General features: G+C 37.2%; 1 protein-coding gene across 3 annotated transcripts; it reads right to left on the bottom strand.

The window, feature by feature from the left end:
* Window positions 1-432: 432 nt before the first annotated feature.
* Window positions 433-15,904, bottom strand: LOC105380510 (MOG interacting and ectopic P-granules protein 1). 3 transcript variants are annotated; one of them, XM_048632421.1, is made up of 10 exons: window positions 15,608-15,904; window positions 14,098-14,929; window positions 13,866-13,882; window positions 9,916-10,838; window positions 9,106-9,833; window positions 8,797-9,018; window positions 8,255-8,520; window positions 7,963-8,083; window positions 7,441-7,726; window positions 433-4,676 (listed from the first exon to the last, which is right to left on the bottom strand). In XM_048632421.1, the coding sequence occupies exons 2-9, from the start codon at window positions 14,899-14,901 to the stop codon at window positions 7,442-7,444; spliced, it is 3,366 nt and encodes a 1,121-aa protein (XP_048488378.1). In that variant the 5' UTR covers window positions 14,902-14,929; window positions 15,608-15,904; the 3' UTR covers window positions 433-4,676; window position 7,441. The 3 variants fall into 3 exon arrangements, with proteins under 3 accessions (XP_048488378.1, XP_048488376.1, XP_048488377.1); XM_048632419.1 differs by lacking the exon at window positions 13,866-13,882 and having other exon boundaries at window positions 9,916-10,879; XM_048632420.1 differs by lacking the exon at window positions 13,866-13,882 and having other exon boundaries at window positions 9,916-10,864.
* Between the last annotated feature and the right edge of the window lie 387 nt (window positions 15,905-16,291).

The following is a 16,291-nucleotide window of genomic DNA, read 5'->3' as shown; positions in this document are numbered from 1 at the left end:
ATTATGACTAAAGGTACAAGTTATGGGGCCTACCTATACCTACCTAACACAATATATTATAATTATACAAGGTGTGGCTCATGAGGTTTTGCAACACTCTGTATATAAATAATATCTGTAGAATCAAAAAATCCCCCATCAAGTAGCAGTTCGATTCGCTTGTAAAATTGGATCATTTTGCCATTGACGTTTGTTGTATACGAATCGAATCTGCGATTCAACAGTTTTTAGACGGACTACATGGCAGCGACTGCGTGCAGTTGATATAAGACTTCAGCAAGTCGAACATACAAGTGCAAGCAGTTGAATAAAGCGACTGCTGATGCGACTACATGCGGTAGTTGTGGTGCAATTCGTCGGGTTTTAGCCTAATTGTTAGTGTAGCATCGGTGATCATAGTCATGCGGTCAGAATAGTAAATGATAAACAGGGTTACAACATTCATTCATTTATTATGTAGCTTGACCCGAACATTATTTTCGGTAACACAAAATATCATTACGTTTTACGCGAAAAATATGACAGGTACAATCAAACAGGTATTACCAATACGAAAACCACTTAGAAAGAACAAACTGTAATAAACCACTTAAATTCTCGTTATAATCTATGCGTATGATTCGTTTATTCTGTGAGTAAAGTAATGTATCCTATCCGAGGCGCCTGGCGTGACCACCAACCTCTGCCAGGTACATAAATAGCGCATCAAACCTAAATTAAATTATCCCAATGTAAGCCCTATACTTATACAAAAACAACCCAGAATATAATCAATTTGCTCACCTTTAGAGCCATCAATTCCAGCATAAATATAGATACTCAACTGAAAGTTATAGTTATCAAAAATTTGAAAAGAAGTCTAATTCTACTTAAATTCTATAAAAAGTATTTCTTATCAAGAAATACTTACGTTAAATATCTAAAGGGAAAAAGATAAATTTCAATTGCAGATGTTTGCAGAATTTTATGGAATGTCATTAGTAATTGAATTTTTCGTTATAAATTGGATAGGTGGTTTAATTTTTAGATGCAGAATACCCAAATTGCTCATATTATTATTCATACTTATTTATTAAATACTGAAAATATTATTGATGGAAAACCATATTCAACTAAGTTTTAGGGCCTTACCATCAAAACTTAGGTAGATGCTAAACGCTGTAAAAAGGCAGTCAGACGCCTTATAAATATGTACGACAAATTCTGTTCTTAACACCCGTTAAACGTGGTTTATTTTATTAATGGTAATACAACTAGTGTAACTATTATGTGGTGCACTAAAGATGACTCCTAGAGTGACGTATCGCCTGTATACGTCCGGCGCACCCTAGGCGAGCCTTTATATTTAGAAAAGAAAAAAAAGACAAAATAATACAAAATCTGAGATTAATAATCAGTAATACAAAAAATCATAATCATCTTATTTATTTATGTATGCGGCCGCCACATAAGCTTTTCTAAATGAAGCGATTAATTACAAAAATAGCACAACATGCATATGGCTATGGTTCACGGTGGAGTAAATAATATGCAGTAGTATAATCATCGTTTCAATATCTTAATGATAAAGTAATTAAAGTTAACAAATTCTAACATGGATTCTTCTAATTCGACACGTCCTAATTAAAACGGCGGGCGCTTTGATATTATTATTATATTATATTATGGAAAGACTTTTCATATCTGTTTTTATAATTTTTTACCTTTGCAGTTTTTGGGATTTGTAGGAGAAAGCGTCAATTCACACGTACCACAACCACACCACGTCGCAGCGACATAATGTGGTCAAGCTGTGATTACGTGTGAATTGTGTGACAGCGGCTTTTTGCAGTTGCGTTGTGGCAGCGACAAAATGTCGATGTGGTTGTGTTGTCGCTGTCGTTGCGATGTGGTAACCACGTGGTTGTATGCAGTTAATAGGGAGAGGAGGTGGCCGCGGTGCCGTCGCCGCGTGGCGGCGTTGCCGACGCGATGTGGTTGCGATGTGGTCGTATTACACAGGTGGTCGATGACAACGGCAAAATGTGGCACGTGTGAATTGGATTATTCATTTTCAATACAAAATATACGCCCGACCACACGGCGTGGTTGTGTTGTGGTTGTGGCTGTGGTGCAGATTAAATGCATACGACGACGCGGTTACCACATCGCAATGACAGCGACAACACAACCACATCGACATTTTGTCGCTGCCACAACGCAACTGCAAAAAGCCGCTGTCACCACACTATTCACACGTAACCACAGCTTGACCACATTATGTCGCTGCGACGTGGTGTGGTTGTGGTACGTGTGAATTGACGCTAAGTTCTATATCGTCCAGTATGCGAATATTGTCGACTATTGTTGATAGTAATTCGATTCGAACTGGAGTTTGTATGAGTTTCATTAGTTTCTAAAGTTACCGTCAGGGGCGCTCATCAAAATGTCATACAAATAGCTATCGACTGGAGTCGACAATATTCGTGATAAGCACACTGGAAGCATACAAAGATAATGCAAGCATAAAAAAATCTTAGGGAGCACACACAATATGGAGAGTAACCTTTAATAATTATAATCAGTCATAAGTAGGTAGTAAAATAGGGTCACAACCACCGCGAACAAGAACCAAATAATAGATTCCAGACAGGAGTCCTTATGATGTTTCAAAGATATTGATCGTAACATCGATTAAAGTCTCCTGTATAGCCTACCAAGAATAACTATATAAATATTACACAAAAAATCATATGTGAAACATAAAAAAAAATTGTTAAATGAAATACAAAAATAACTTTTTCGTTTACCATAAATTTATAAATTCGTTCATTACGTCCGATGACATTTCAGGTAGTTAATATAAATCTAATGATCTAGCGTTGACTCCTGCCGCACACTTTTAGGGCTATAATTGGTCCGTTTCAGAGGCATAACAAGAGTACAAAACAAGACAAATACAATTTAGTTTGCTTAGTACAAAATGACAATATTTTTGCCTATCAGCAGCTTATTTATATTAACTAAACTCAAATGTCAAACGGTGTAAGTAAGGACATCCAGTCAGTCCTAATCATATTAATATTAGAAAATATTTGCCTGTTAAGTTAGGATCCAAAGGCCACAAATAGCAAATAATATGATCATGCAAACTGATCTATTTGTTGTGCCTTTTATAATACAAGTAGCCTTTAGTATTTGTTCGAAAATTACAGTTTATATGTAGGTATGTATTAAGATAAGAAGAGAATTCAGTTACCCCTTAGTCTGTTACTATCATATAAAATAAATTATCTTCCCTAAGCTTACTAGAACATTTAAGAGATTTATTACTGGTAATTTACAAAAGAGAATAAAATATAACTATCTCAAACCTAAGTAAGTAACTATTTATATATTAGAACAGTTGAGGTATGTTTTAGTGTTTTGCGTGTAGTTCTCGTGTGCAATTAGTGTACTTCCATGCATGAAAATAAATGTTCTTCAACCTGAGTTATTAAACGTTCACTTCACAATATCATTCGTAAACTAAACTAAAGGCGTGCTTTCTAGGCAGTGATATCTAGTATTTAGTATGAAATATGATATCTACTACGTTTGGCCCAATTATTGCTTGTAACTTATTTTTAACCAACCACGAAATCGATGTAGACATTTACTTATTTACGTAGCGTTAAATATTTTTAACAAAGTCGGTGTCAAATATCACTGGCAAATCGCCCGGGCAGTGGTAAATTTATAGAATTCTTAAGTTTGAAGATTTTTAACACTAATGATATAACTTTGGTTCTTTGATACAGCAGAAAGTCATCTCCCTTGTGAAATCAAAGCTCGCCAAAGAATCTTAAATTACCCAAAAACCGACATTTATTTATTATCCTTACACACATTATGGAATGTACACCAATCATCGCAAATACCTACATTGTAATCAAAACATACTTTCAAAAGGAAACAATGCAATAACTATTAAAGAATACATACTGATATTCACAAAAGTTAATAATTATTAAGTAACTGCCGATTATGTTTAATTGAGAATTAACAATGGAACATAATACTTAAATTTCTATTTTACTTTTATGTTAGTAATTCTCAATTCGCAAACCGGATCCAATAAATCTACGAATTAGTTTGTCAAGTAGAAAGTTTAGATAGTACAACGACCAGCATTAAATTATTTTCTATCGTTACTATATTAATATTCATAATTATAAATTATCTTAAGATAGTGGTAATCATCTCTAAATTTGTAAAATAAGCAAGCAGGGGTAAAACGTATGAAGACATATATTTTTTTAGGAAATAAATACAATTTCTGTTCAGTATATGCAATGAAATAATTTTACATATACCTAGGTTGTTGCAAAAAAGGGTATAGTAGGTGGGCTCTACTCGAATTTGCAAAAGTTCTAGAAGAAACGTTGTTCTAGAGACCATGTATCACAGCTATGCCATGTCATCGCTACATTTAAAGAATATTGTTAATGTATCGCAAAAAGGAATATAATTTAGGACAATAACGGACGCAGATTGTTTTTTAGAATTACGTAAGTATATTAAAAGCAAGATACAGATTACCCCTGATGATTAAATTACTTTTAGTTTTGATAATAACGGTATGAAACAGTCATTTTCTGTATCGGAGGCGAAGAGCACACCGGCACGAGACCGGCCAAAGATGTCTCCTGCCAATCCTGCAACAAAATAATTCTTGTTAACTTAGTATACATAAATATTCACTTATGGGTGTAACATAAAGTGGTAGTGATAGATAGAGAGGATTACCTATAAAAACAAGTATCTCTGAACACCTGATGTAGCGGACAGTGGACGTTTTAAAAGAAAAGAAAATACTTTACTATGTAACGCTAATTATTTATGAACTATTTAACCTGCCAGCGGCCACGGGATCGTTATCGGCGTCGATAAACTCGCTTAATGCACGTTCGTAATCACAGTGCTTTATTTATGGAGAATCACAATATAGCGAAGTTTATCTACGTCGATAACGAACCCGTGTAGCGGTTGCAGGTACCGAAAGACAAAAAAAATAGTTTATTGTGTTGCTCTTCCTACTTTGATTTGTATGGCATGTTGTTCAAATTTATTTATATGCAGAGACGGTTACAGTCTCACCGCTCAGTCAATGCTATACTAAGCATAGCACACCGCACGACCGTGTGGCATCACTCTACAGCCTTGAGTAAAGAGTAATTTATTGCTATTGGCTAAAAGAAAGTTCAGTTACTAATTTAGCCAATAGGAAGTGGTGTAGTCACTAAATTACTCTCCACTTGACTAAAATATTAGCCTAGTGCCAACAAGGCTTAAAGTCAAGGCCCCAGTGGCGCGTCGTCGCAGCACATATTTTTTTATGACCGTTCCTTTGCGCCGACACACGACGCAATGCACCAATGGGGCCTCGATACTCCGTTTTGTCGTCACTCGTATCTGCATGTTTTAAGTGCAGGGAGTTTTTGACCAATAATCTCTGTATTATGACTAGAAGCCTCTTTGTCCCTGCTGAGAGACATCAAGATGGATAGCTACACAATAATTTCATACAAAATTGCGTGGATTAATGTAAATTCGCACCAAAATGATATTTACCAATTTTATTCGCGGGGCGAAACTTCTGATAGAAAGGCGGTGGATATACCTAGATAGTACACTACCGAAGACTAAATACTCCATTGGTATGGTAGGAAACGCCAAGCGCAGCCAAATATATGAATGCATATTAAACCACTGCATGGTTTGGTTATTGTTATTATATGGTATTTTAGCATATATGCTACAGCATCAGAAAATGGTCTAGTGAGCCATGTATAAAAACCAACATAAACATGTTTCATACAAAAATATACACGGGCAATATGGCAGTATACTAAAAATGGTGTATGATATAGTTACACAAGTTATAGAATACTGCTTAATCTGTATTATAAAAAAACAATGAGAGCGGACATCATTAGCAAACTATGTTTATTAAGATGCTGTGGATTTCTGTTAATAAATAAAAAAAAAATAGAGAGAAACGGATATACGGCATACTGTAGCAGTCAGACTACACAATAATGTGGGAGATAATTCACTCTGTTATTTATCATACATGTGCAACATAACACGTACATACTATTTTCAAGTGTGTTATTCAACATACTATTATCAACATTGTCGTTAGAAATTTGTGCATTAGTTTTGATACATACATTATCAAAATTCTTGCCTCTTGATAATTTAATTTATGAATTAATAAATAAAAAGCCCTATCCTGTGCAGAATATCCTAGGAACAAACAATAACTTCATACCACATCAATTTAGTAGCAGTAATGTAATAAAAGTGATTTTTAATCACCTATGCTAGGCTATAAATATTATAATATATTATGTTTCTCCAAATATGTCGCGATGTTAAAAAATATAAGTATTATTCACAGGTGGTCGATAGCAGAGACGTGTGGAATAAGCATGGGGAGGCCTTAACCCAGCAGTGGGACACTAATATGGCTACATAAAAAAAAATCACAAGCTTCGCTTTGATTTAAAAGTTACATTCGCCTCTGGATATTGGAAAGTTAATTTTATTGTGATCTGTATTTTACTGTTTGCTGTAAATCTGTTTTTTTGTTGGTTAATGTGTCATACAGAGCGGAAAGCAATCTTAAATCGTCAAATATTTTTTTAAGGCCAAAGTATTGAGTCTTTTATTGTGAACAGTTCATCAGTTGATAATTTTATAGATGTTGAAACAGCTCATAATATGACGGTTTTCAGAGCAAGTGTAATAAAAAAATACTAATACAAATCGCAAAGCAACAAAGCTAATAAGGTAGTTCATTTTTCGTCATTAATTCATTAATTATATTGTGAATAATAGATTATAATTTCTTAAGCTTTAACAGAAATAACAAAAAGATATTCTACCAAATAGTCTTATCATAGCAATATTCAGCAGTTGATACACACAATATTGAAACATGTTATGTAGGTCACGTCAATCATGTGCTTACTCATAATAAATTGTGTAATATTACTTAGGTACATTTACATCAATCAATATTTCAATATTATGGTACAACTTGGAGAAAGACGTCAAACAACAGAAATGTAGAATAATGCAAACCGCTGCAAAGCTAGAAGATATCATTAACAACGAAAAATACAATATAAGCCAGCATGAATATGTAAAACGTTGATGAAATAATTGCTTATGCAACATTCGCTAGCATAGCAGTTTAACCAATAAATTATTTTTTCAGGAACATTGTCACTACATTCGCATTTTTCTACGGTACACACAGGCGCGGCGGGACAGGACGCCAGCGTATTGACGACGGTTTTAATGGATCGAATTCTGTTTGGAAAGACACACAACGTTGAGTGTGCCCAACAGTCATCGTAACTAGAAGCACAATGAACCATAAAACCTCAGTAAAAAACAAAGTAATAGTACCTTATTTCCCCTTAGACGTCGTCGCCTTGGCCGGTTGCGGCGTGATAGTAATCTCATCGTTAATCTTGACCGGCTTGAGAACCGCTGCATCTTTGGGCGCGTCGGGCTTTCCCTTATCGACCACGCGCTTGGCCACCACGCGGTGGGCAGAGTACACGTGGTTCTCAAACTGTTTGTACATGCCGAAGGTGGCAGTGCACACGGTGCATTTGTACGAGAGATGCGCCGGTTTGAGAGTCAGCTTGTGGTCTCGCGCCACGTGACTGAGCAATTTCCATTGGTATACCTGGAATTAGTAAATAAGGAAATAGTTATTGGACGCTTAAATGGGCTTTATTGTAAAAGTAGTAATGAGTTAAACTTTGAAATAGTAGTCTGCATCAGCTTATTTTAATGTAGACTTCCAATTATAAGAATACTTTACAGTGTCCTGATTAACGTCACGTTGGATTAACATACTCATAGAAGGAGAATAACCTGGAATGATCAGAAGAGTAGAATAGTGTATTTATTGTTACATACCCTGCCACAGACGGGACAACGTCCAGCGTCCTTTCCCTTATTGGCGGCTTCTTGCATGGAGCTGGTGACGAGCCCGTGCGAGCCCAGCAGATGCCGCTCCAGACCTCGGTCCGTGAAGAACCTGAAACGTGAATCGGTATTAAATATTGTGCACAAACGGCTTTGTTTCTGCTGTAGACATTATTTTACATAGCTAGAAGAATAGGACAGAGCCAATACTAATATAACATAAAAAGGATTGAGGGGACACTGAAATAAAATAACCCTAGCAAAAGCGAATAGATTCACTTACCGGAATTGGCATTTCTGGCAATTCAGCGGCGGTCTGTTGTAAATCATTTTCGGGTGGATTTTCACTTGATGTGTCCACAGCATGTGGTTTCTTAGCTGTTCCAAATCCTTTATGTATCCATCGCAGATTTCACAGATAACGAATGTTCCTTTAGCCTGCGTCCCCAGAGCCAGCGGGCTGCCGGGCTGCGGGTTGCGCGGCAGAGGCGTGATGGAAATTGATGGCGCCTGCTGTAAAGGCCTTGCAGGCTTTCCCGATGGAGTAGTCTGAAAAATATATAACATAATATAAATTCGGTTACTGTAGTAGAGTAGTACTAGTGCTCCAAGTTGGAATCCCCATGAAGAACTTATGGCAATCGTTAGAGTGGATGTCAAAACTGAAATAGCAGGCAGACAGGTTGGTCGGAGCAGGTCTTCATTGATGATAATGAGGGCATTTTCATGTACTTCATTCAATCAGTTCGCAACCCTGCATCTTCATCAGGTAACATCATGCACCTAGCAGGCCGAAATAACATAGCAATCAATGAGGTAACTTACCAATCCAGGCACTTGCAAGGGCACCGGTACATTGTTCATGCCCCGCAGGGCTGGCATGGCAGTGACGGGCGCGCGGGTGAGCGCGGGCACCGCCGGCGTGCGCGGCCGGGTCTTGAACGTGGCCATGGCCGACATGATGTTGCCGACGCTCACACCGCGCACCGGCGCCGCGGGGCGGTTGTACCCCGAGTTGTAGCCTGCGTTGCCTCGCTGCTTGGCTATCTGAAATTGCATCAAGTATGTGTACAATTACGATTAAAAATGACAAATAAACAGTTATTGTTGAAAGTATGTGGTATATTTACTCACCTTTGGTATCTTCGCTGGGGGTTCCCACTCGACTGGTGGACACAAGTTCATGTCTGGCTTGAATCTCTTAGCGCAGGATATGATATGTCGGGCCAGCTTGCCCTTGCCATTGTCCTCGAAGGGACAGTTGACGCACTGGTGGCCGGCCGGCGCTCGCTCCAGTCTGCCCCTCACACTATGCTCCTTCTCCATATGCATCAATATATCATGTGGACTCTTAATTTCAAATGGACAAAAATTACATCTGTACAAATTATTCTTCATGTGAGGTACTTCTAAATGATTAGCCATGGTAAGCATTGACTCCGACTTAAAAGTACAAAACTCACATTTAACCTGGTTAAATGTGAATGGTTCATTACTTTCTTTACTAAGCTCTATATTTTTCCTAAGTGATGCCAGTGAAGTTTCAGTTGCTCTTGTGCTATGACCACCTTTCTTTTCTCTATTAAGTTTACGGGTTTGTTGTTTTAGCAAGTCGATTTGAACAAACTCCTGAACTAAATTCTGTCCAATGTCCATAAAGAATTTACCAAGAGAACAATTGAAATAACTGTCTGGCTTCCCTGTATGAGATGCACCAGGCATAATTTCTTTTACTTCCTCAATTGAGTCATCATCTTTAATTTTTCCCTCTTCATCACTTAAAATATCATCTTCAGATTCAGAAGAATTGGATCCATTCCATGAATCATCATCTTCTTCTGTCCTTTGTTTACGCCTGCGAGCTGGAAGTGAACATTATAATATAGAAAATGTGCTTCATAGCCACACAACAGAAAATTACCATGAAAAAAATTGTAGCCATACCTCTATTTGCTTCCCTTTTCTTTTTCTTTTCTTCATCTTCAGATTCAGATACTTCTTCCCCTCTCTCTTTTCGTTCTTTACGGTCTTTATCTTTTGCTTCTTTTTTTAACTTCTCCTTTTCCAGTCTTTCGAGTTCCTCCTTAGCTTTTTGGTCTTCTAGTTCTTTACCTAAGATATCAACAAATTCCCTGAAGGGCTTTATAGATGGTTTCTCATAGACGTATGGGACGATGAATGACGGGGCTTCCACAACGAACATGTCGTCAGTGAGGGAGGGCAGCACCGGCGCGGGGGGCGACGCTGTCTGCGAGCTCTGTGAAGACGGCGCTGCTTTTACACTGACCGCTGTGACTGTTGTACCTCGCGCTGCTATACTTTGACAAAGATTTTGAGCATTGAGAGAAACATTCTTAACTGCTGACGACTTCTTTTCTTTGTCATCCAATATAGAAATTGTATCAACAATAACTACAGAGTCCTTCTGATTGTTATTATTTGTTTTTGCCTTTTTTGCACTCATCAGAGATCTAGTAGATCTCTTTGCATTTGGCATGCTGTTATCTTGATTTAAAGGATCTTCCATAGGCACAACTTCTACATCAGACTCATCATCATTGTCTTCACTATCATCATAGTTCTTTCTCTTTGAAGCGCGCCGGTTGCGCCTTAAAGTTGCATTTTTGCCATTACTCAAACTAGAATTAGAAGTTTCTTCATTTGTCACAATGCAATCATCGTTATCATCGCTCATAATTTCGTGAACTTCTGAGCCATTTTGCGTTTTACAATCTTCGACTAAAACAATGTCACTATTATCTTGAGCATCATCATCTTCATCATCATCTGAATTAATGCTAACTGTATCTGCAACTTTATCTCCGTTTTCACTATCTTCATCCAAAGAATCTGCGTCATCAGATTCGAACACAAAAACTCTCTCTCTCTCCAACTGAAACAAGTGACACTGCAAAGATCATGGAAGCAATGTTTAGTAGATTTGAACGAACCCTCGAAAAAATGTTAGACAAAATAATGGATCGTATGATCCATCTAGTCACCACCGTCATCAACTCCAAATGATCCAGCTCCTTCGAATTGCAGAATGGAATGCCAACGGATTGTCAGATAGAAGACAAGAACTAGAAACATTCATATACTCAAATAAATTAGACATAGTATTAATAGCTGAAACAAGATATACAGTAAAGAATTACTTAAAGATACCTGCCTACTCTACATACCTAACTAACCATCCATCTGGAAACACACATGGGGGAACAGCAGTCATTATAAACTCAAAAATCAAGCATTATGAGATAGAAAAATATGAAAAAGATTTCCTACAAGCAACATCTGTTATAGTGGAGACTAACCAAGGTCCAATAACCGTCTCAGCAACGTACTGCCCACCAAAACATAAGATATGTAAAGCTGAATTCAACAAATACCTAAAAAGTCTAGGGCCTAAATTCATAGCAGGTGGAGACTGGAATGCGAAACATGTGTATTGGGGATCCAGACTCACACTACATAGAGGAAGACAACTATACGAGGCTATAACTGAAAACCATTGTAATAGCATGTCTACTGGGAAACCAACTTATTGGCCTACAGACCCAAATAAAATTCCAGATCTACTAGATTTTTTCATCACCAGAAACATCACGAAAGAACACAGTTTAGTACAACCAGCTGATGACTTATCTTCTGACCACTCTCCCATTATAATAAATGTAAGCTCTGAAATAATACTGAAAGAGACTATATTACATCTTACCAACAACCATACGGACTGGACCACCTTTAAAAGCCATATAGAAGATAATCTAAACCTCAATATTCCACTAAAAAGTCAGGAAGACATAGAGAGAGCTGTAGAGCACCTGAACAACACAGTACTGTCAGCTGCGTACCTTGCTACACCCGAAGTAAAGAACACGTTCAATCAAGCTGACTACCCCTGGGATATTCGAAAAAAGATTTCTGAAAGAAGGAACCTCAGACGAACTTGGCATCGAACTAGAAATCCAGAAGATAAAAGAGATCTAAACAGGGCCTCAAGACATCTGTCAGTACTAATAGAGAAATCAAAAAATGAAACAATCCAAAAATACCTGTCAAAAGTTGAACCCAACACCAGCTCAGATAATTCCATATGGAAAGCCACGAAAAAGTTGAAGCAGCCGACTCTAGCAATTGCACCCATCAGGAACATGGATAGGAGCTGGGCTAGAAGCAGCAAAGAAAAGGCAGACACATTTGGCGCACACCTTGCTAATGTATTTAGACCTAATGAACCAGCAACTGATGAAGCAAGAGAACACACTGAAGAAATTAAAGAACTAATAACAGCTCCGTTCCAAATGTCCAGGCCTATAAAACCAGCCAGGCCAGCGGAAGTGCATAGAGTCTTGTCAAACCTAAAGATCAAGAAAGCTCCTGGATATGATCTTATAACACCATTAATGCTAAAACGCTTACCACGAAAAGCTGTAGTACTGCTCACCACTATTATCAATACTATCTTAAGGACAGGGCATTATCCAGCACAGTGGAAAATTGCACAAATATTAATGATAGCTAAGCCAGGAAAACAACCAAATGAAGCCACCTCTTATAGACCACTAAGCTTGCTACCAATAATATCGAAAGTGTTCGAGAAAGTGCTACTAGCAAGAAAAAAACCTTACCTGGTAGACATAATCCCTCAGCACCAATTCGGTTTTCGTGAGAAACATGCCACTATAGAGCAGGTGCATAGGCTTGTAAATGAAATTACGTCATCACTGGAAAACAAGGAATACTGTTCAGCAGCCTTTCTGGATATATCCCAAGCTTTTGATAAAGTTTGGCACTTGGGACTGAAACACAAGCTAAAGAACCAACTACCACACCCCATTTACTCAGTACTCAACTCCTACCTATCCAACCGATGCTTCCAAGTAAGACATGATGATGAATTATCCAGCTTATATCCAATAGAATCAGGAATACCACAAGGTAGTGTGCTTGGTCCCGTGCTATATATACTGTTCACGTCAGACCTCCCTACGACAGAAGAAACAGTGGCAGGTACATTTGCTGATGACACAGCTTATCTTGCTAGTCACAAAGATCCAGAAATTGCATCACAGAACCTGCAAACTGCCCTCTATAAAATGGAAAAATGGTGCAACAAATGGAGAATCAAGGCTAACGAATCCAAGTCTGTACATGTAACATTCACTCTCAGACGAGAAACTTGCCCCACTGTCTACCTGAATGCGCAACCCATACCAAAAGCAGAAGATGCAAAATATCTAGGAATGCATCTAGACAGACGACTCACCTGGAGAAAACACATCTGGACAAAACGAAAGCAACTTGACTGCAGATTGAGATCCATGGACTGGCTAATAGGACGCAGGTCACAATTATCAGCAGAATGTAAAATTCTGGTCTATAAGGCCATTATTAAACCCATATGGACCTATGGTATCCAATTATGGGGAACAGCATGTAAGTCCAACATTGCCATCCTTGAGCGGTTTCAGACAAAAACATTGAGACGGATACTTGGGATACCATGGCATATAGCAAACAATCTCATGTATATGGACTTAAAGATACCTACAGTGGCAGAAGAAATAAAGAAAGCCAGCCTGACCTATCAGTCACGACTTTTCCATCACCCTAATGAGCTCGCATCAGCACTGCTAACAGATAATGCGCCGAAATTTACACGACTTAAGAAAAAGAACATACTTGAACTGAAATTATAGTGGAACCTTCCCATGAATGGTAACAAAAAAGGAGGATGGAGGTCAATGGGCCTCACTCTGCTACTACAACAACCCAAGTAGATACAAAGTAGAGAAAGAGATTGCTTATTATAGCCCACTGCTATAGATTGCAATGATGCAAACAAATGAAAAGTGAAAAAAAAAAAAAAAAAAAAAAAAACAGATTCGTCTTCGTTTTCAGAATCCTATAACAAATAAAATATTTAATATTATTTTAAATAAATGCCTCTTAAAATGTATAAGGTATTTTATGTATAAATATTATTCATGCTAGTTTGGCAATCAACTATAGTTCTGCATTTTTGGAGCAACAATAACCACATTGAACCCTATGAAACAAAATACATTGACAAAATTGTAATTTATAAAGCTTACTATTACAACTATCTGAAATACTGACCTCAGTGTTACTTTCAAGTGCTTGTTTCAATGATGTAGATGATTTAATTTTAGCTGCTTTCATGTAGAGATCTAACCTATCATTTTCTTTTTTCTCTGCTTCTTTTTGGGATTCAGTCAACACTGTTTCAGAACTATTGTCTTGGGATGAAGGCTTTGATTCAGTACTATTGTCACCTTTAACTGTGTTATCTTCAATATTTTCGGATTTTTCGTTACTGCTTTCATGGTTTGAGTTTTCAGTTTTATTATTTAAAGGATCTAGGTTTCCATTTTCTAAATTAATATCTTCTGAGGTATCACCATTGCCACAAGTAGTTTCTGAGTTCTCTATGTTTGCTAGGCTGGCTTTGTTCTCTGTAATATCAGGGCTTGGTTGGTTATCTGTGATATCCAAGTTAGGTTGTTTTGCAATGATATCTTTATCATTCTCTGATATGTTTTGATCATCCTCTGCATCCATCTGATCAGGGCTTGGTTGGTTTAATGTAATATCTGGGCTGAGTTGGTTGTTTGTGGTATCAGAATTTTGTTTGTCTTCTACGGTATCAGGGCATGCCTGGATATCAGGGCTTGGTGGATTCTCTGTGATACCAGGGCTTGGTGGATTCTCTGTGATACCAGGGCTTGGTGGGTTCTCTGTGATGTCCAAACTTGGTTTATTTTCAGCAATATTACAGTCTGGTTGGCTCTCTGCAATATTGGCTTCTGTTGTCGGTTTCAGGGACTGCATGTTGTCACCTTCAGCACTAGGAGACAGGGTCTCCATTGGCTCCTCCATGGTACCATTCACATCCCCATTCATAATAATCTAATAATCTCCATGAGAATACCTGAAACGGTACACATTCAAATTTATTAACTTCAGGTCTTAAAAAGTTGTCCTACAATGTTTTTTTTGTGATTGTGTATGTTATAACTTTTGTTTTTCATAGTTCTTGCCATTTTCAAGTAAATGTTCATCATTGTGATCCAATATTTGTATGTAGCTTTAAGCATTGCTTTATCCAACAATTAACACAAATGAAATAGTCAACATGAATACATCTATTTACACCATATTCTATTAGAATAAATGTTGGATAACACTGCTAAATTCTAGGATTCCCAGTTAATCATGTATTTGATCTACTTAAATATATACCTACATCAATACATTATATAAAGTGGACAAGTAGGTACCTACCCACTGTATATGAGAAGTTGTATCAAGCGGCATGTACAGGTGTACATGAGCTCATTTTACATACATATCCAGGACTTGTTTCATACATAACATTGATCACATATTTATAAACATCAAATACACGTGTGTTATGCAGAGGGGTGAGCCAAACATTGTAATCAGGAAACTCATCATTTTCAAAAAATGGCATCCGAATTATGACGTACACACATTTAATGGGTCACTCATACACAAAACAACACTTGAATTTTCATAGCAATGAACCGGCGTTTTGGGAACACCATTTTTTTAATTTGTTTTAGTAAATATAAAGATAGTATTTTACCTGAAACACAGCACTAGTATCCCTGTCTCTCGGATACAAAATATTTTCGATCTTGTTCAGCACCTTCTTGGTTATTTTATTTTTTGATAGAAAACCATAACAACCTTACACGCTACACGTTCAATACACAGGACCAAAGTTTTAATTTCAAATGAGCGGCACAATAGCTATAATTTAATTCGTAAATAATTAGAGTATTCTTAATTACTTATATCTTATTCAAGATTTTTTTTTAGCAACGGCACTTGGCAAATCTTTTCCATCACACAAATACAATATGGCGGCCAAACCATAGCCGCGCGCGCTATCCGCGATTTGGCCGCATTTGCTAGTGATGGGTTTTGTCGATATATTTTTTTACCGGAGCTCAGAATAATTACTATGAATAAATGAAAATTGTTGATTCACGCTATCTCTGTACAAGTCAATATACCGAATCTTATACAGTGAAACTATAAAGTTCTGAAATTAATGTTTGAGGAACTAAAATTTTCAAGAGCCTGGCACCATTAGAAAAGAAACATAAAAGTCATAACAATTGTTTATGTCAATAGGCGGTTGGCTGTTTTTTTGAATTTTCTTATTTATTATAAGGATAATCTAGATAAAAGCAACAATTTACGCTTGGTTGCAATTAGGAAGATGAAGAAAAATATTCGTAGTCAAGCTAGTGAAGTTATTTAT

This window comes from Plutella xylostella, chromosome Z (genome assembly GCF_932276165.1).
Source record: "Plutella xylostella chromosome Z, ilPluXylo3.1, whole genome shotgun sequence".
Taxonomy (NCBI): domain Eukaryota; kingdom Metazoa; phylum Arthropoda; class Insecta; order Lepidoptera; family Plutellidae; genus Plutella; species Plutella xylostella.
This window is presented reverse-complemented; position numbering and strand designations above follow the sequence as displayed.

Coding starts and splice junctions, on each gene's coding strand:
- LOC105380510 (XM_048632419.1), bottom strand. CDS start 14,901: ATGAATGGGGATGTGAATGGTACCATGGAGGAGCCAATGGAGACCCTG. Junction 9,834..9,915: donor GAAAAGGGAAGCAAATAGAG/GTATGGCTACAA, acceptor GTTCACTTCCAG/CTCGCAGGCGTAAACAAAGG. Junction 7,727..7,962: donor GTTGTCCCGTCTGTGGCAGG/GTATGTAACAAT, acceptor TACTAATTCCAG/GTATACCAATGGAAATTGCT.